Genomic DNA, 20,737 nt, shown 5'->3' with positions numbered 1-20,737 from the left:
AATTTTTGGTTTTGCCCTCTGGATTTCTCATTGCCAGAATTCTTCCCTCAATTTCCAGGGACTGATTGCCTTAAGCTCTATTTTCTGATTTTTCAGATCAGAAAAACTATTGGTTTTCTATAGGTATTTCAGCTTCCCCATGTAGCCAACTGTGGTCAGCCTTGAGGATAAAGCTGTAAAAAAAAACAAAGGGAACTCACCCTTTGCCATTTCCTTCTTCCAAGTACCAATCCTCTCCATAATCTGTTTAATTTGGTCAGCCTCCATTGCTTCCAGGAAATCTTCATTTGGTTTTTTTCTCCCCACAGTACTTATCTCTGAGGGGATGGATCTACTAGGAACTTAATCAGAAACTCCTGAAGTGAGCCACCATTCTTGGAGATATGAATTTTCTTTTTAATCCTTTAATATATTATCTACATTGAACCAGTTACTTTTATAATCAGGAAAATTATTTTTTATTATATTAATATTGTACCACAAATAAAAACTTTCCATTCCAAAACTAAAACTTTACATTTATACAGAGAGCACTGGGACGTAGACATTCTTTGGAGAATGATAGTAAAAGTTTTAGGAGAATGAAGCAGAGCTGAAAATTATACAGCAAGAATTCAGGCTCTAAATCAAAAGAAAAAGAGAATTCAGGCTCTAAAATAAGAACATCTCTACGACAAAAGAGACCTCTGAGAAGGTATTGCACCTATCAACATTAGCAAGGAGGAAATCAAGGAGAGCTTACCTGGTCAGTATTTTCATTTCTAGGTATCCTTGTTAGCAGTTACCCTTCCCTTCCTGGTGTAGGCCCCTCTCCTTCCAAAGTACTCATAGTCCATAATACACTTAGTGAATTTGATTTCCAACTTCCTCGAAAGCATAAGTCTCTCCTCAGTTGATGAGAATCTGAGTGGACAGCTGTAAACTTTCTAGTTCCATGAGAATCATAAATTTTTATGTTTAATATCATCATTAGTGATGAGAAGATCTATGTGAAACCAACTATGTGATCTTGAGTGAGTCATTTCCCCTTGACGTCTTAATTTCTTCACTTGCACACTGAGCAGCAAACTAACAGAACTTCAAGTTTAATTTTTTTATCTTTAAAACTCTACAGAATTAGACATAAATTCTATACAATATAAACATACTTTAAATATACTTTTTAATTCTTTTTCCCCCTAAAATCTGCTATCCTATATAAAAAGCCACTAGAGGGGAGTAAAACATTAGATGAAAACATACCACAACTCACCATGGGTATCTTGTATAAATTATATTTGCAACTGTTGCCTAATGTCTGTAGTTTCTAATCAATCCCACTTAATTGCTTTAAAATACAAAGATGGGAGGGAATCACCATTTCCGTGTAGAAATATTCTGCTTTGTGGAATACAGCCCCAAGCTAGAGGCTAGGGAGTCGTCTTCTCTTAAATTCACTAGCTAATGGAACAAGATCAGTTCCTTAGAAAGCCCATTCCATTTCTACTTTTCTATTTATTTACAACTGAGTTACAGCAACCAAAAAGATTCCCTAATCCTTAATTCAGAAGAGATGTTTCATCCTGACAACTAATTCTCACTGAAAGGCAGGAGCAACCCCCGTCTTCGCGGCCCTTGAGTAGTTCCATGTTTAGAGAGACCTCAGAACCCTGTCTGCATTCCAAGTTCTTTGCACCCAAAGGCTGAAACAAAGATCCCTTAGATGGGATTTCTCTCTCATTAAGATGATGAGAGACCCCTGGCCCAGTAATTTAATACTTTTACTTTGAAGAAATACAATTTTAATATAATTTGCTCATCTCTTTCATGGTCAAAGGAGATCTGAGCCTCTGGTTCTTACTCTCAGGGAACCAGCTGCAGAGAAAAGAAGGGAGGAACAGAGGCAGATGGTGCCCCAGTGGGGCCCCGCTGCAGAACTGGAACAGAGGACCAGGTATTAGGAGACTCCGTTTACATACTTGTTCTTTGAATTCTATTTCTGGGGTGGAGGGGGATTCTTAATTTCTTAGTTTCCCAGTAGCTGCAGACTGATAAAGTAGAGAGAGCATTAACTTCAGAGTCAGTTGGACAGATACTAGGTTAATGAATTGGCTTCTGTGTGACCCGGAGCTATTTATGTAACCTTTTCTGAGTCAAAATATGTGAAGCAGGGCTCTTGGTCCCAGGGAACATAAACCAAATTCAAATTAGGCTTCTATGTATACAATGACATGAGCGCCCCCCACTTTCTCTCTCTCTCTCTCTCTCTCACTCATCTCTTTCTAGCCTTTCATTATAGAGTCCCTGAATTTCATTCCAGTAGCATACTACTTTCTTCATCTTGCTAGTAGAGGAGGATCCCAAAATTGACACCCTCCCAGAAAGACAGTCTTTCTCTCAACAACTGTCTATAAAATTCTAGAGACAGACTGATTGCTTGGCTTGAGTCTGTGCCCATCTTTACGCCAACTCACAATCACCTTTATGGCCACTAGGACTAACGACTAGGGTTCAGATAAAACACAGGATGCCTTGCTAAATCCGAATATCAGGTGAACGACAAATAATTTTTTAAACATGAGTCCCATGTCATATTTGAGACATACTTGTACTAAAAGGGTATTTGTTGTTTATCTGAATTCAAATTTCCATTCTAATTGGCCCGTGTGCTATTTGGGGCATATTTATCTACCCTGCATGTGAGCTCGTGTAGGACTGTCCAGGAAATCACATGTGCGTCAGATAAGTTTCTGTTTGATGTTCTGATGCCTACATGGCTGGTGCCCCATCCAAAGACCACTGCCAACCTCCCTGGCACCACCACCTCTGCCAGGGGCCTACTTTTCCCTTTGCACACTGTTTGAGAGAGTAACCAGGTGTGCTGTCTCGTACTGCTGATGTGTGAAGAGGCTTTTGTGAACCAGTTTGCAGCGATTACGTATAATTGCACAGTTCCCACTAGAAGGGCACTCCACACTTGAGCTACAAATGATCTGTAGAGGACAACCCATACTTATAAGTGACTGATCTTTCTCTTTATCCAGTTTTCACTATTTTCAAGTTTTCATTGTTTTGTAGCATTAAAAAAAAACTATGACAAACTGTTGTTCATATGCTTGCTTTAAATTTTTTTATGTAAAAGTAAGGTACAGAACACTGGGTACAATATGCCGCCACTGAAAAGAAGGGCTATTTATATACATATCCCTGTGTACAGAGACTCAGAGTAATAGGTTTGCTTCAAGGATGGAAAACTAGAGGACTGGGAATCAGAGCTGGGGAGGAGACTTTTCACTGTACATCTTCTTATAATGTTAAACTTACACTTAACATTACTATTAATGTTTAACTTATCATTAATAATTTTAAAAATATAAACTTACTTTTGAATGAATTCTCACCAGATATACGGATCATTTTATCTGCTGCACCTGCAGCTCATCTTTGCACGGAGCGGCCAGCCAGTCCTCGCCTCTTCCCTAGGCCTCTCCCAAGCTCAGCCGGCTGTAGCAGCAATGAGATACTCCACCTACGACTCTGTTCCTCCTCAGCAAACACAGGGCTTGTGCCAGTTAACTTCATGGGCTGTAGTGACTGTGCTCACCACTGGGACAACCGCCCACACATGTGCTCTGTGGGGAAAGGAGAAACCCCGGTAACATGGAGACCCAAGATTTCTGGACCAGCATTAGTGAGAGCTCCAGAATAAAACGAATACATTTGTACCATTTAAATTGAAACCAGGCCTCTCTGCTTAGGATGTGCATCTTTTATTAACAAAGCCACACCCACGGCGGAGGCAGTATATATGAGATATATGGAGGGCTCTTTCTCTGGTTTTTCACTAATAAAAAACTCATGTTATGGGTTTGGCCTTCAACAATGATCTAGAGTCTCTAGGATCGTGGTAGCAGAGGGAATGAGAGCACATCAATTTATTTTGTGTTTTAAAAAAACACAGTGAAGCTTCGTGTCATTACAAAGCCACGAGTCCGAATGATAGTGAGATTTGCCAGCTGGAGCCACCGAGGAAAGGGCTCTTCGTGGTAAAGCAATTATGTGTCTTGAGAAAACAACCAGGATGTGTTGCAGGCTCAATGGAATTCGCTTAGTAAGTTGCACATTTGTCATTGTAGGTCAGTTCTTTGGGTGCCAGAAGACATAACTTCTTCATTATATAATCAAGTGTTTGTCCTCGCTGGAAAATGAGCCCCAGAGAACGTCCATCACTCGGCTGTCTCCAAAAGCCTTTCTTTGGCCAGCTCGGGGTTCTGCTGTGAGCCCAGCACGGGGAACGTTTTGAAAGCTGCCTGGCACAGGGTTTTGTGCCCTCGGCCATTTATCTTTGCACCTTCCCTGGAAGACTATGACCTGACCTCGTAAATAGGCTGATGGGAAAGGGGAGAACAGCAAAGCGGGAAGTCAGGGGATTCCAAGTTTTTCATCTTTTGTCTGCCACGGCAACACCTTAATTACTCTGAAGGACTCAGAGGCAAAACATTGTCATTTTTTGAGATCTTTTTTCATCTTCTAGTGCCCATACTCATATGCGTTTGCTCTAGAGTCTTTGAAGCCCTGGCCAGGTAGCCAGCTGGTTAGAGCGTCATGCCCATATGCCAAGGCTGTGGGTTCAGTCTCTGGTAAAGGCGCACACAGGGAGTGACCCGTGCAGGCCTAAGTAACTGGAACAACAAATCAGTGTTGCTTGTGCTCTCTCTTCTCTCTAAAAATTCAATAAATAAAAATTTAAAAAATAAAATCTGTGAAGACGTCTTCCAAGAACAAAACTTTTCATTTCTCCTAAGGCAGCCTCCTTGGTTAATCTTACATATTTGGGTTTTGAGCAAGTTCCGAATTTCTTCTGGTGTTCACTTTTGCTTCCGAGGGGACAAATACACGTAAATAATTAGATCTGCTCCAGAGAAAAGACTTTTGAAAGTAAACTTCCTGCAATATTTATTCAGGAGTTGACTTGAAGAAGATGAGACACCGAGAAAGTGGGTCTCACCACCAATCTGGAAGCTACACGTTCGTCATTGTAGGTCAGCTCTCCTTCCCAGTGAGAAGGAGACACACTTAGGAGCCTTTCCAGCCCTCCAGCCCTCCCCTTATATCGGTGCCCAGCAAAATCAAGTCATATGAACCAGTCACTGGCGGCTGGAATTGGGGCCACTGGGACCAGCTGGTGCCAAACAGGACTCAGCTCTGGAGCCGGGACTGAGTCATGCGGGAGGAACAGACATCCCCCCGCCCCCCGCTTTCTTGCTCTGCCAACAAGGAAGAAGTAGGTAGTAATGTTGACTACACAAGCAACAGTGTCAGCAATACGTCCCCACTTTTCGTCCCCACAGTTGTGGGATCTGGGTTCACTGGTAACTGATGGAATGAAGATTCGAACCAAATTTGACTCCAAAGTTCTGATCACCCTCAGCGTCTAACCTGAGAAATGTCTGGTTTGTGCTAACTGGGCGGGAGCTATTCAGCACACACCTAATCTAATCTTAGGAAGGCTCTTTTTTAGGACAGTGCGGCAACTCCTGTTTTTAGTATGAAGGCTTCTTATTATTGACACAGTAGAATCCACATGTATTTTGGGGGGGGATGCAATACCAATGTTCGCAATGCATGGTTTTGGTTTAAAGACAATGCTTGCTGAGCATATGGGTTCATAGTCACCTTCATATCCATGGCCACGGTGGATACCTGCCCAGCCCCATGAGAGTCTTTGTGCAAGTCCCCTCACCTTTCAATCCTTCCTCATCTGTAAAATGATTAGAAGACCTATTTTGAAAGGCTGTTGGAAGGATTGGGACAGAAGTGTGTGTGCAGATCTCAATATGATGACTGATCTATTATAGGTATCCAAAAAGCAGATGCTGTTATTTTGTGTTAATACCTAGGCCAAGCCTTAAGTAACCTAAGAGGTAAGAATTTTGGAAAACTTTTAATCAATTAAAGCAGAAATCTGAATTCATGGGAAGGTTAGAAACAATTAACATGTGAATACTTGAGCATCCAAGAATCAAAGTAACCAATGGGTAATCAGAGTCTTGTAGACATTGCAGAGTCGATTGTGAAATTGTACCACATTTTCAAAAATCTCCAAAAAGCTCATCAGCAGCCAATAAATCCATTAATGTCTATAGGGCCATTGTGATAATGCAAGAAGTGGGCTCACCCTATGTTCTTACACAAATGAACTAGACTCTAGGGTGCATGGGGTCGGGAAGCACAGGAAGCAGAAATTGGTCCCGCATGCTATGTACACACGATTAATAAAACTGAGAAATCAAACTCGTTGTGAGGAAACAAAATCTTTCAAACAATCCTATCTTTAAAACCACATTTTTTGTTGGTTCCATTAATTTACTCATCAGACATTTTTAAGAGCACAAGACTTAATTCAATCTCTGAATTTTCATATTATTGTTGAACTTTATGAAAGAAGTCCTCCCATTTCTGTTACTTTTTAAAATGAAGTTTCTCTTTGATGACATTCACTATTTTGATTCCTAATTAATTTCCTGTTCTGGCCCTTAAGGAAAAATGTTGTTATAATAATATCAAGAAGTTTTAGAATGACTTATTTACTGCTAGGAAATTTCTAAATGTCTTTTAAGTTTTCTTTTTAGATGAACCATTATCGGTTGAATTCTAAAATGACAAAAGATGATTCTATTGTATTATAGGTTTTCCGGTTGTGTTGGTAAATCCCTAGTTGCAACACAACCTCCCTACAATGTCCTAGTCCATGAATCTCCACTGAAGAGTAAGACCTGGTTCTCCTCTCTTTTTTTCCCCTATATTCTACCAAGAAAGCTAGTTCAAAGGATTTCGCATGTGGAAAAGCCTGCTGAACTCATTTTCCTTCTTGGGAGCATGGGGAGAGAAGTGGAAGGAGAGGAAAAAGGAAAGAACTCCCCTTTAAAATGAATTCCAGCTCACCTAGAAGCCAAGCCAAATAGAGACAGTATAGGGATTAAGACTGTGAGCTCTGGAGTTAAAAAAAAAAGACCTCAGTGAAATCGGTTCCTTAGTGTGGCAAATACATCGCAGCGCTGTAAGATGTTAACAATGGGGGAGCCTGGGTGAGAGGTGTACGGAGACTCTCTGTAATACCTTTGTAACTTTTTTGTAAATCTAAAACTATTTTAAGTGAAAAGTTTATTTAAAAAAAAGAGGCCTGGGTGTGACTTCTGGCTCTCCCCTGTGTGTGCTGTGTTAACTTTGAGCAAATTATTTAACCCCTCTGAGCCTCAATTTCACTCATCCAGAAAGTGTCCCTGCGGAGCCCACTTCAGAAACTGCTGCGAGGATGAAGCGAGCCGGCGAAGCTGCTGCGCCGCTGCGATGCCGGAGGCGCCCGTAAGGGGCTGCCAGCCCAGGGGGCGCCCACCGCCGGCCGGGTGTTGCAGGGCTGAATGGAAGGCGCACCCGCTTACGCCCCCCACATCCTGCTTCCTTCCTGATTTCTCAGTATCTGCTGATGGACAGCACAACAGTCTTCACAATCCGTCAAGCTCTAACCCCCTTGGTGCTTCTTTTACCCTTGACCTCGTATGCAGTCGGGCGGCAGGTCCTGCTCAGCCTGGTGCTGTAATGTTCTCCCCCTACCACCGCTCCTTCCCTAACATTCCTACGCTGGCTCTGGCCTTTTCCTGCCTAACTGTACCAGGATGTTGTCATCCTGGCTTCCCGGCCTGTTTCCTCTGCTCCTCAAAGCCCCCCTATAGCATGGCCTCACTTATCCCCTCAATCTCCCACTCTCCATTTTCTACTAACCCAATTTCTCATTCATCAGCTTGGGCATTCAAGACCAATTGTGACCGAGCCTCAATTGACCTTCCAAGCTGCATTTCCCACCACTCCTCTTTCCAGCCCTAGCTCTCCCTTACCTGAATCATTAGCTAGTTGTGTGATACACCTAAACATTAATAACAGCAGACACGAAGTCCCAGGGATGCTAAGGAAAAAGCCAAAGGTCATAGAGTTCATGGCAAAGCAGACTTCAGGTTATCGATGACGCTGTAAGTCAGTGCTTGGGGAGAACCCAACATCTACCAACATATAGCAATGATGGGGAAAAAGAGAAAGAGAAAAAAAGACATTAAAAAAAAAAAAAGATACCTCTCAGGGCTTGAAAAGTTAAGGTCCAACCTGTTCTGGATCCAAAAGCAATAGAGTCCAGGCATTCCTGCAGAACAGCAAGGGGACAAAGGACAAGCTAGATGTTGAAGCTAGTAGCCCCAGGGAGACTAAAAAGCTAGTCATTGCCTGAGGCTACAGCTTATATAAAATCTATGCACCAGAGAGACTACAGGATACAGGCAGAGCCTTGCAGCCAGGACCTGGGCCAAGCTTCCTGCTGGCTTAGTGACTAGATTTAGGATAACACTAATGGATCAGAAACCACCTACACAAAGCCTGATCTTGGACTGGGAACACAAGGGTCCGTGTGGAGGCAACCAGAAAAATCTAGACCAGGCGGAGGCAGATTACTCAGAAGGAAAAAAATAAAACAGTATTTTTTGCTGTTAGACTGCAAGCTTCCATTCACATGGGGGAAACTAAATCTAGGAAAGGCAATAAAGCAACCATTTCGATATGACCTCACTCCCAAGGGACACCATAATTCCTCTAGAAGTAATTTTAAAAGAAGTATTCTTAAGTCTTTAAAACATAAAGAAATAAAATCTATTAAAAAACTAAGATTACTAAATAAAACAAGCAGACATTATGCAAAAAGTGTAGGTATGAACACACCAACCAGCAATCCTGGACATGGAATGAACAAAGACAGAATTAGCAAACTAGAAGATGGTCCTGAGGAATTCCACAGGACAGCACAGAAAGAGACAAAAATATACCAAAAAAAATTAAGAGACACAGAGGATGAGATGGTGTTTAGTAAAAGATCCAGAAGCAGAGAATATAAGAAATGGTGAAGCGACATTCGCCTCCTTCAGATCTTTACCCAAATGTTACTATCTCAGCATGACGACCCCCCACTGCTGCATCTAAAGTTCTGACTGCCCCCTGCCACCACTCCTTCCCCTTATCTGGCCTTCATTTTCCCCATAGAACTTACCAGCTTCTACCATACTTCATAATGAGGTATATGTATGGTCTCCCCTGGCTAGAATGTGAGAGCTATGAGTAGAAACTCGTCTGTTTTGGTAACTGCTGTATTCTCCTAGAACATGGACAAGCAATTGCTACACTTCGTGCTTGTTGAATGAATTAATAATTAATTACTGGCTGAGTACTTTCCATCATGGTAGAAGAGTGAGACCTGTTTGAAGGTAAATGGCAAAGATCTAAAAAAAAAGTTATGCCCTGGCCGGTGTGGCTCAGTTGGTTGGAGTGTCATCCTGCGCACCAAAAGGCTGCGGGTTTGATTGCTGGTCAGGGCACATACCTGGGCTGGGTCCAATCCCCAACTGGGGCATGTATGGAAGGCAGCCAATCAATGTTCTCTCTCACATCAATGTTTCTCTCTCTCCCTTTCCCTCTCTCTAAAAAGATCCGTAAGCATATCCTCGGGTGAGAATTAAAAATAAATAAAAATTTTAAAAGTTATAATACATTACTGACAATCGGAGCAATTTTAATAGACTGTATGTTTATGAATATTCAGTTTCCTAAATATGACTATTGTGTTTATGTAAGAAAATATTTTTGTTCTTAGGAGATGCATGCTGAAGTGTTTAAGGATGAATTGTCATGATATCTGCAACTAACTTTAATAGTTAAGGAAATATATATATATATTTATACGTTACATACATGCATGTATATGTATATACACAAATATAAAGCAAATGTGAAAACTTAACAGTGAGTAAGTCTAAATAAAGGGTATATAGGTATTTATTTTCTATAGATTATGAAGTTTTCAAGATAAAAAATTGGGGAAAATAAGTACATAGAAAAGAGATAGAACTCCAGTACTAAGCAGAATAAATAAAAATAAAGGAACTGCTGGTAATGTGAAGAGGTCAGCAATTCCATCCCTCCCCCCAAGATAACTATAAAACTAGGGAAAGATAACGAAAAACAACCACTTCAGGGCTCTGTAAGTCAACCAAAGGGAAGCAACAAATTGAGAGGCTGCTGGACTTTGGAAGATCATTGGGGCTCTCAGATATTCTTACCTGGGGTTCCCACTCTCTTCCCCAGCTTGATGGGTGAGGTAGTGCTAACAGGGCAGGGATGGCAGTGAAAACAGCTTCCCTATATACCAGGCCATAAAACAAGCCTCAAGAAGCTTAAAAGGATTTAAATCATTCAAAGTATATTCTCCAATGACAAAAAGTTAAACAACAAAGAAATTTTGAACATCCTTAATAGTTGGAAATGAAGTGGCCTATTTCTATATAACCTATGGGTCAAAAAAGAAGTCACAAGGGATATTAGAAATTATTTTGAACTAAATGAAAACAAAAACACAGCATATCAAAACTTATAAGATATGACTTAAATAGCCCTTAGAGGAAAATTCAGAGGTTTAAATACCTGTATTAGAAAAGAAAGGTTTCACATCAATAATCTAAGCTTCCCTTAAGAAGAGTGATTTAAACCTAAAGCAAGTACTAGAAAGGAAATAAAGATCAGAAGGGGGGGGGGGGAATCAATGAAATAGGAAACAGAAAAATAGAAAATATCTAAGAAACCAAAAGTTCTTCAGGGGGAAAGATCAACAAAATTGATAAACCTTTGGCTGACTGGCTAAGAGAAAAAGCTGACATGGAATATCAAAATCCGGGATGGGAGAGGGCTTATCACTACCAACTCTACTGAAACTAAAAGAAGTGTAAGAGCTTTAAGTCAACAGCTTAGTTTAGATGAACAAATTCCTCAAAACCTACAAACTACCAAGACTAAAGAGAAAATCTGAATTAAATTAAACTTATTACTTAAAAATCTGCACGCATGCACACACAAGCCCGTTATACTGCTTCACCTAGTGATCTATCCAGTATTTAAAGAAGAAATAATACCAATTCTCTACAAATTCCTTCAGAAAATAGAGGCAGGGGAACACTTTCCAACTCACTCTGAGGCCAGCATTACCCTTTTATCAAAGCAAGACAAAGTTATCAGAAGAAAACTAGAGGCCAGTATCCTTCGTGAGCATACACATGAAAATCCCTAACACAATATTAGCAAACAGAATCTAGTAACACATAAAAAAGATTAAACACCACCATGAAGTTAAATTTATGCGACCATGTTGTCCATGGAGCTCCCGCTTCCTTTCTGTTCTGACTTCACCCTTCAGATAGATGCAAATCGCTAGAGCTGGTTCGGTCCCTTCATTTGCGCAATTATCTGTGTACACCTTCCTTGGTGGTTGTGTGTAAAGTGTTTGAAATATCTTAACCCTACTGATAAAAATGAAGTATGGATATAAAAAAATTAGGTTGAAATCATAGTATCAGAAGAGATTAGGGACACCATAAAAGGAGCAGAAAGCAAGATTTCCAGTTTCAACCTTGATGTTGAGGACTTAAATAACTGACTAGGATTTAAAACAAAGATGAAAAGGTAGGTGAGCAATGAGCTAGATTCTCAGTTCTTATCCCCGGGGCTTAGAATGATCATTCATCAACCGGATCCATGAAGTCAGCTGGTTTAGGAGTTTTCCTAGAGTCAGAAATTCCAGCCAACCTATTAAACAGGGGGCACTGCATCCTCAGGAGGAGTGAGACTTTGGAGAGATGCTGTGTTCCTTTCTCTGCCTGTCGACTCAGAGCCCTGCAATCCGGTGCTAAGTTTTAGGTTTCTCTGCATCTGGTCACCGGGGAAGGTGAGAGCTTCCCAAGCTCCAGAAGGTTCAGTTACAGGTTCTTGCTTTTAGAGATGACTGACAGCAGGAAAAGGGTTCATCTTGCCACCCGCCCCACCACCGCCGTTAGCCTGGTTCTGGGTAGAAAATATACCGAATGAAGCCACATGCACCGTCCGTAATGTGGTTGAGGGTGAGAGGTGCGGGAGAGGCACCTGCTACGCCTCGAGCCTTCACAGGCCTCTCTAAGGACCTGGAAATGGATGCCTCTAAAAACAACAGATGTCGGGGTCACTCATTCCTGCATGGGTTAGAAGGATAACCTTGAACCCACAACATTAATAAGTTAGCCAACTTCTACATTATAAATGAACATAACAATCTAACAGTTAACAATGTTTTGCTGTATGACAAGGTTTATCATTTCCATTTTTTAAAAGTAGTATTTCAGGTAAAAGACTGATTTCAATATTCCCTCTCAGTGCACTATTTGAACCAAGTAAAGGCATCAATATTGTGATTATTTTTTGATGTAACTGAAACGTGATTTATCATACAGCGCTTTATTGCCATAAGGTCTTCTGAATCGTTTTTTCGTCTCATTCCTGAAGAATATGTCCTAAAACATGGGAGCACTCACAGATTCTTTAAATAAGGAGAGTGTTTCAGATGGAAAAGTATTTCAGGATATAGAATCAGATGTTAGATAAATTTGGCTAAGTGCTTTCTTGGTGTCATTGTTTGGTGTAATGCATTTCATTAAATTCGGGGTGGGGGGGAAATCCCCAAAACCGGTTGTAAGAATGAAAACTCAAGCCGTTTGCATTAAATTTTCAGTGTCACTATTGTCATCTCACCTCGTATCCTGATGTTTCCCAAATTGTGAAATACTGTTGCTCACTTTGCTACCTCCCATCACTATGTAAGGAACTTAGTTATTTAATGGAATATCAAATTCTTTTAAAATAAATCACTTTAGGGGAAAAAAGAAGACTGTGAAACCATAAGAGACAGAAAAAGTCCCTGGATGTCATAGGAGATATGAGCTAACACAAATGTCAACTAAAAAATTTATGCTAATATGTTAAATAATGAAACCGGGACACAGCTACATATTTTATGGCAATCCTTACAAACCCTCTTTTTTACTAAATGAAAGCGAGGGTCAAAATTTTGAGAAGATACTTCCAGGAAAAGTACATCTAGCTATATAAAGCCTCATTAAACACAGCCAGTTTCAAAAATGAAACTTGGCTGATCATCCATACAAATCATCAAAGTTTACATTTTTCTTCTGGATGAATTTCAAACACAATGTCAATACAACATTTCTATATTATGAGTTACAAAATAATTCATAACAATTCCATAGACCATATGCAAGTTTATTTAAATAATTTAACACTGCACAGAGAGCTAATTTATAAGTATAAAAATAGATGGTTTAGCAACCAAATATAAACGCCACACGGAAACAGATTACACGGACACCATCAGGCCTTTGGAAGATGAAGGCGACATTAATCTCTCAAGTAATTTTATGAGAATACTTTACTCATATAATAGATGTTATTAAAACATCTCAAAATAGACTCCCACAAATTTTTCAGTATGAAGTCTTCCCTTCCAGTTTTTTTGGTCAATATAGTCTTCTTAAATACTGTACAACAACTAGTCCAGATTGACAAAGGGGCTATCAAAGCCACTGTCCTGTTGGCTAGGCAGAGGAGCCATCGGTTTTCTCGAAGGCTGCAGATGCACTGCAGATGGCTCTGAGCTGCTCGGTTTTTTGAAATCTGACGTTAACATCTCAGCCTTACGATGAGCTGGGTGTCCCAGAGCCACCTTCCCCGGCTGGGAATACACGGTTTCTTCTGACAGGTCTGCAGCGTGACCACTCCGACATTTCATCGGCTGACAATTCTTACTGTTTTTATCGGAAAGACAACCAGCTGCTAAAAACTGTTGGCAGTGGCCAGCCTCGGCGAGCGCATCCAGAGCTTCTCGTGGCCCTCCATGTAGAAATGAGCCTTCGTGACCGCGGTAGGGGAGGGTGGCACTGTTGGAATAGGAGCTCAGGGAGTCGCCAAGGTCCCCTCCGTCCCTGACGGGCGCGTCCTCCACGCCCAGGCAGCCTGTGGCCCCGGACCCGGCGTTCCCGCGGCCCGCGGGCGGGACACCCCTGTACACCGTGACCCCAGGTCTTCCGTTAGGACCTCGCCAAGTTATGGGTGTGGATCCGGACTCCGAGGGACAGGGGCCGTGTCTGGGCGAGGATTTCTTTCCGAAGCTTCCAAGAAAGGGGTACTCGGCTGGAGGCAGACAGGATCCCGGGCCTGCGTCACTGGCCAGGTCCTTCCTCCTGTGGGAGCCAGAGCCCCCCCTGCCTTCGTAGGGCACAAACTCCGGAGAAACAGTCCTTGGCAAAATGTCTAGGTGCTTGTGGCTGCTGTCCCCAAACTGAAAGTCTGACTGCGACCCTTTGGGACCCACGAGCTTTAGGTCCCCACGCTCCGAGGCCTCCAAGCGGCTCCTTAAGTCACAAGCAGCCCTCCTCCTAGGGACTTGGTCGCCCGAACTTTTGGGGGGAGTTTTCATACCGTTCGAGCTGCTTTCACTGTGACACGGTACATCCTGGTTCACGTCACTGCTTTTTGATTTTTCAACACCAATCTTCTCTGAAGTCAGGGGCAGTACTACAATATACAAGGGAACACAAAATTAGGGGAACAGAAAATTAGGAGAAAATTAACACGGAAAGGGAAGGGGAAAAAAATTACATTTTTATGTAATTCCCAAAGAAGGCATATTTACTTTAATCAGCCTCAAAATATATCAATGCTGAACATTTTAAAATAATCTTTGACACATATCCACTAGATCAAGTCGGGTAATTTTGTTATTGAAATCTGATACATTATTATTGCTAGCTGCCTGATCCATTATTTTCTGATACAGGTGTTACAGCATTTTAAGAGACAACTGGAACATTTCTAATCCTGTTCTCATGTCAAATACGGAGTTTCTGATGAAGGAAGTTTACTGGAGGACAAGTACCCCACTACCCAACACTTATGCCCACACACAGTACAAACTAATCGGAGTCTCTGATTTAATTAGCTGACATTACAAATGACCGGAGGCAAAGCAGCCACAGGGCATAGAATCAGGGGCTTCGTATCTTGCAATAGTGCAGCTTGGTCCCCAGCCCATGAAAAGGGTTTGCTTCTACTGGGAACACTGTTTGTACACGATTGCTCCGAATCTAGAAAACTCTTTCCTTGTTATATGCCACTGTCCCCTTCTACCCAAGGTTCCCATTCCCATTCCCAAGTTTTCACAGATAATCTTTGGGATCTGAAGAATGTTTACTAGTTTCAGACTCATAGGTTCCTAACCAATCTCTGCCTGAAGCTTCCCAGAGTCCAAAAATTCCATTTCCCCACAGATATGTTCAAAATCCCCCTGTGGAGAGTTTACCAATATTTTCATAAGCTTTTGTTTTATATATTATAAAGTACTTTTTTTCCTCCCCTATATAGAAAAAGAAACCATTTATATAGCTTCTTGGGAGGCAGTTCCTTTATCATGAACTTCGGTCCTTTTTAATGCTAACTCTGTAATTTACCTAATATTGTATTAACTCTATAATTTATCTGATATCAACACTGCATTTGCCAAGTATGGCATCCTCCACTCCTTTATTTTGAATTTTAAATGTTTTTCCTGTAAAAATAATGTATGTCTGGATTTTTAAAACTCTGTTTGAAAGCTGTGATCTCTTAATAAGTGAGTTTAAGCTTTTCACATTTCGTGTGATTCCTGGTATTTCAACCAATCATTGTTTTCTACTTACCCATGCTTTCTAAGTGTATTTTTCCTCTTTCTTGATTCCGTTAGATTGAAACCCTTTTCTTCCAAGTTTTTCCCCACCGGTTTGAAAGTTACGTACTCTATTCCTATTTCCCTGTGGTTATCCTTAAATTTCAATCCGCATACTTAAACCTGTATTTCTCTAGCAATGGCTAGACTGATCAGTATCTATACACTCTCCTTGAAAATAGTAAAAATCTTGACATACGGTTAGTTTCCTCTACAATATTCTCTTACATTTTTCTGAGAATACTATACTTTTCTAACATGCTCAGGTCTTGCTGTTTGTTCTATGAACTCCATTTCCTTAGGTGTGAGTTCTGTGTTTGTTTTGAGTTTGGTGTCTTTTTCCATGGTGCTGGCTTTCTATAAATATATAACGGTTCTAGGTTGAATGCTTATCTTTCAGATGCCCTGAATGCGCTATCTCTTTGTGCCGTTTGTTTAAAGGAGTTGGGAATGGAGTGGGGAGAAACGAGCTGCAGGACAGAAAGACCTAAAAGCAGGTACTCTGGCCCTGGCCAGGTGGCTCTGTTGGAGTGTCATCCCGTAGGCCAAAAGGTTGCAGGTCCGATCCCCAGTCAGGGTGTGTATGGGAGGCAACCAATCGATGTTTCTCTCTCTCTTTCTCTCTTCCTTCCTTTCTCTCTAAAATCAGTAAATATATCCTCAAGTGAGGATGTTTCTATCTCTCTCTCTCCCTCTCTCTGAAATCAATAAAGTTTTTTTTTTTTTTAAAAAGCTGGCACTCTGGGCATGTGGCTCCCAGTCTGCGCCTCGGTGTGGCTGGCCACCAGGAGCTCCGCCCAGCTTCCAGGCCCTTTGTTCCTGTTGCTCTCACCCAGCCCGATACTGGGGTTGAGAAAAGGAGAGAAAGAGAAATAAAGAGGGGGACCCTACCTGGTTGCTGCTGTTCTGGAACACCAACTAATTATCCTATAGGCATCCCCCAGGCTCCCTTCTCCTGTAACGTACACCTTCACATGGGCAACAGCTTTGAGATCGCTCGCTTGTGGCTTCACCTTCCGGCAGTCCTGACAGAGGTTCTCATCTTCAATCTTATTCTGTCTTCTTTCTATCAGGATTTCTCATGGCTTCTGGTCTATCAATTATAACTTTTCTAAGCCCGGTTATAATTTCTTCCTTTCTCCTTTTATAGCTGTTGTTTATAATCTTTTCTGGCATTTCTAGGGATGGAAGCAGCAACCGAAAGCTCCCTCGGCCTACCTGAACTGGAAACGACACACTTTTTTGTACATTTCCAGTTTAAGTGAAAAAACACACAGGAGTTAATAAATTACCTCTCACTCCCTACATTTCCTGCTCTTTTTCATTCTAAAAATGTTAAATATCTTTTTTTAAAAAACCCAAAAAGATACAAGGAGAGAAAGCCCCTTCAGGTGGCTCGTGCTGACATACCTGACTCCGTAGTTTTGCTCTGGGATCGATTAGCAACAGGCGTTTCCAGCAATTTCGCCATTGTAGCAAGCTTGCTAGCAGCGTTCATAATCCTTTTCTCAGCTCTGTGGGAATTCCAGAATATTAAATGAATTTAGTTTAAAGGAAAAAATGAGTTTCCTCCGCCCCAGGATTTCTGTTTTCCTAGTAGCTCTGCCAACTTAGGGGAGCACAGCCTTCAGGCCTCTCTCAGCCCCCAGCGGCTGGCCAGGTAGAGACAGCGAACAGCGTGACGAAGGGGAATGCTCAGAAAACGACAGCATGCCCAGACGGTACTCTAGGGACACAGTGTGTGTTTAGACCAAACTTACCCCTCCTGTTTCCCATTGTCCTGCAAGATCTGCTGGAGGCAAGTCAGATAGTAGGCGCGCATCTTGCGGGTGGTTTCCTGGCGCTCTCGCAGCACCTCTGCCTTGACCATCTCCGCAGCTCTCTCCTTGCTCTCCCGGATGTAACGGAGCATGTCACCTGGCGGGCAGGGGGGCGAGGGGGCGGGGGACCCCAAGGACGCACGGTTATTACCAGTTCTTCAAAAACAGGAGAGGCAGGCTTCAGACCAATTTTCTAAGAGATGAATTGGTTATAGGTATAATTTAAACACCACACTTTTCCACAGTCTTTGAAATGGAATATTTCAGATCACTATTTTGGGAGACTCAAAGGAAAAGGAATCTAAAGGTCCTTTTAGAATGACGGCAGCCAGATATGGTAAGGAAACAGAGCCTATTCCCTGGGGAAATTCCGTCATATTGTGAAACACCGAGGTGAGAAAAACATAAATAAATACAGGGTGGGGTAAGAGCAGGCTTACAGTTGTTTGTATGGGAAATACAGTAATTAAGAAATAATAATACAAGAATAAACCTTCACATACTTCCAGCTGTAAACCTACCTTTGCCCCACCCTGTACGAGGCACAGAAATGTTTTAGTTATTTATTATGTCCACTTAAAAGAGAAAAAAGAAATATGCAGAAAAGGAGGAGCCAGAAAGGAAGAGAGAGCAGATCCAGAAAGACAGGAGGCCACAGGTGCTGAAGAGGCTCATATTCTTCTGCCTACTTGTGCTCTGGAAATCCATGTCTCATTATTTATTCAATTCTTTCAGCACCACTTATGAGCATCCAACTAAATGTAACCTTACCATCCATGAGAGAGATGTACAAAATGCTGCTACTGCAGGGAAAGGAATGGGACTTAGGTTGCCTTCTAAAATTCACGTTTAAAATAGTTCACAAGCTTTCAAAATCTCTTTTTAGCTTTAACTCAGTATGCCTTGGTTGGCACTACCATTAGCTACGGTTGACATTTTTTTTACCACGTCCAGGCCTACAGGCTACATCTACAATATCGCCATCCCTGTTATATTAAGGATTCCAATTCATAAAGGAAACTCCCTCTTAATATCAGTAAGCTTTCCCTTAAAATCAGATGTTCTCTGCAAAAATATGGGAAGTGGGGAAAAATTAAAATGAAGTACAAGTCAACACAAAATCTCCAAACAACTTCTAAAATGTAAAACCACACACACACACACACACACAACCCAAACAAGTTATCATATTAGGATGGAAAAATGCTTAAAACTTCACTTGCCACCCTAGCTGGTATGACTCAGTGGTTAGAACGTTGGCCTGCGGACCGAAAGGTGGCAGGTGTGATTCCCTGTCAAGGGCACATCCTTGGGTTGCAGGTCCGACCCCCAGCCCTGGTCTGGGCACGTGTAGGAGGCAACCAATCGATGTGTCTCTGTTACATAGATGTTTTTTCTCTCTCTCTCCATGTCTTTTCTCCTTTCCACTCTCTCTAAAAATCAATGGAGAAAATATCATCCAGTGAGGATTACAAAAAAAAAAAATTCACTTCCCAATTAATATGATTGCTAATAAAAATTGCCCTGTTTGTAGTAATAGGGCCTCTGTTAGCACAAGCAACACCTGAGAAGCAAATCCTCTTCATTGATACTAAATGGGCTTCTCAAACATCTACACATGATTCCGATGATCTACCAATTATATTTGGGACCTAAGACCTGCTCTGCTTGTTTTGTTAGAAATAAATGCAATTTTAGGAGGTAAATATACATTTCTTCTATATAAACGTTGGTTATTGTTCTGGGACATAAATATATTCTATGCAATATTGTCGTTAAAAACCAGGAGGCAATCTACTGGGAAAGCATAACCAAAGAAATGCCCTGCAGGGTGTGCTACACCACCAAGTACTGCAGAGGACTTGATAAACAAATTTATGTCCATGATTTAAACCAATATCAAAATAATGAGAAACAAGAGAATGACTCCTAACTAGATCCATTTTCCATGGTCCTTAAAAGTTTATGGTAGGGAAAAAAAAAATAACTGCTAATTTAAAGCTTATGTGACAGTTTCTTTGCTACCAGTTAAGTTATAAAATTATAAAATTTTTAGTTTAATATTAATGTCCTAAAAAGAAACAGGATAATCAACAATATAAAAATAACTCTATCCTCATGTCACTTCCAAAGATAGTACTTGAGCAAAATGATCCACTACTGTTTAATTAGGAATGGTATCAGTGGTAAGAGCCTAGAACAAAGTAGTTTGAAAAATCCCCACAAATTACTACCGCTAGTAAGAAAAAAGTCCCAAACCACCTGAAAATCTTGGGAATCTATCTCGTTAGGGACTTACGCTTGATTTTTTTCACTGCTTTAATGTACTGCCCACGAAGTTCCTCCAAGGCCTCCTGGGTGTATGGCAGACAAGCATTTTCAATGGCCCCTTCTGACAAGGACCTAAAAACAAACGACAGATTGAAAAAACACAGACTGTAAGTGAAAAACTTCATTTGGAAAAAAATCTATCTATATATTCCAATAAAATAAACTGAAATGTGCTTAAAAATTCACATATGAGAATCTATGCAGCTGCTGAAAAGCATATTATAGGATATCTGATGAGATGGGGAAATGTTTATCTTAAAATGTTACTAAAAGGTCACAAAAAGCTTATATAATATTCTCAATTTTTAAAACATGTGCACATGGTGTGTGTATATAAAGGAGCTTAAATAATATAAAACAATCCATTGACCGAGGGTATCCTAGGGATAGGACTTTGGAAGATTTTCTTCTTTTTTATACTTTATGCCGTACAGTCATGCACCACTTAATGATCGGGATACGTTCTGGAAAATGTGTCACTGAGCTGTTTCATCACGGTGCGAACATCACGGAGCGCTTACGCAAACCTGGACGGCACGGCCTACTCCACACCTGGCTACATGGTATAGACTATGGCTCCTAGGCCAGAAGCCTGGTCACATGTGATTGCACAAAACAGCATGAGGTTAAATCAAGCACAAGACCAAATGACAGTCAAGAAACATGGTAAACATAAGCCAGTAACACAGTTATTATCATCATCAATATTATGCACTGTACGTAACTGCAGGTGTCACACTTTCGTATGGCTCAGCAGGTTGGTTTACACCAGCATCTCCACAAACACTGAATAACGTGTTGCATTTCCACAGCTACGGAGTCACTAGGAACAGGAATTTTTCAGCTCCAGTCATACGCGAAGTCCCATCATTAACCAAATCGTTATTCGGCACAGCACTACGTAACAATAACAATAACTGATCTCCTTGGTATAATA

The 20,737-nt window shown here is 41.2% G+C and overlaps 1 protein-coding gene across 1 annotated transcript in view; it reads right to left on the bottom strand.

Moving 5' to 3' along the window:
* Positions 1 to 13,142: 13,142 nt before the first annotated feature.
* CEP152 (centrosomal protein 152) overlaps positions 13,143 to 20,737 on the bottom strand; it is an 82,706-nt gene continuing 75,111 nt past the window's right edge. Inside the window, exons 24-27 of the mRNA XM_087821615.1 lie at positions 19,769 to 19,872; positions 17,410 to 17,566; positions 17,060 to 17,163; positions 13,143 to 14,463 (exon numbers count right to left, since the gene is read on the bottom strand). Coding sequence (XP_087677741.1) covers positions 13,439 to 14,463; positions 17,060 to 17,163; positions 17,410 to 17,566; positions 19,769 to 19,872 — 1,390 coding nt within the window. The 3' untranslated portion in view covers positions 13,143 to 13,438. The remainder of the gene's footprint in view (positions 14,464 to 17,059; positions 17,164 to 17,409; positions 17,567 to 19,768; positions 19,873 to 20,737) is intronic.

Source organism: Miniopterus natalensis, chromosome 1, assembly GCF_054644295.1.
Source record: "Miniopterus natalensis isolate mMinNat1 chromosome 1, mMinNat1.hap1, whole genome shotgun sequence".
NCBI classification, from domain to species: Eukaryota; Metazoa; Chordata; class Mammalia; order Chiroptera; family Miniopteridae; genus Miniopterus; species Miniopterus natalensis.
Note: the sequence above shows the minus strand (reverse complement) of the source record. Positions and strands in the feature narration are given on the sequence as shown.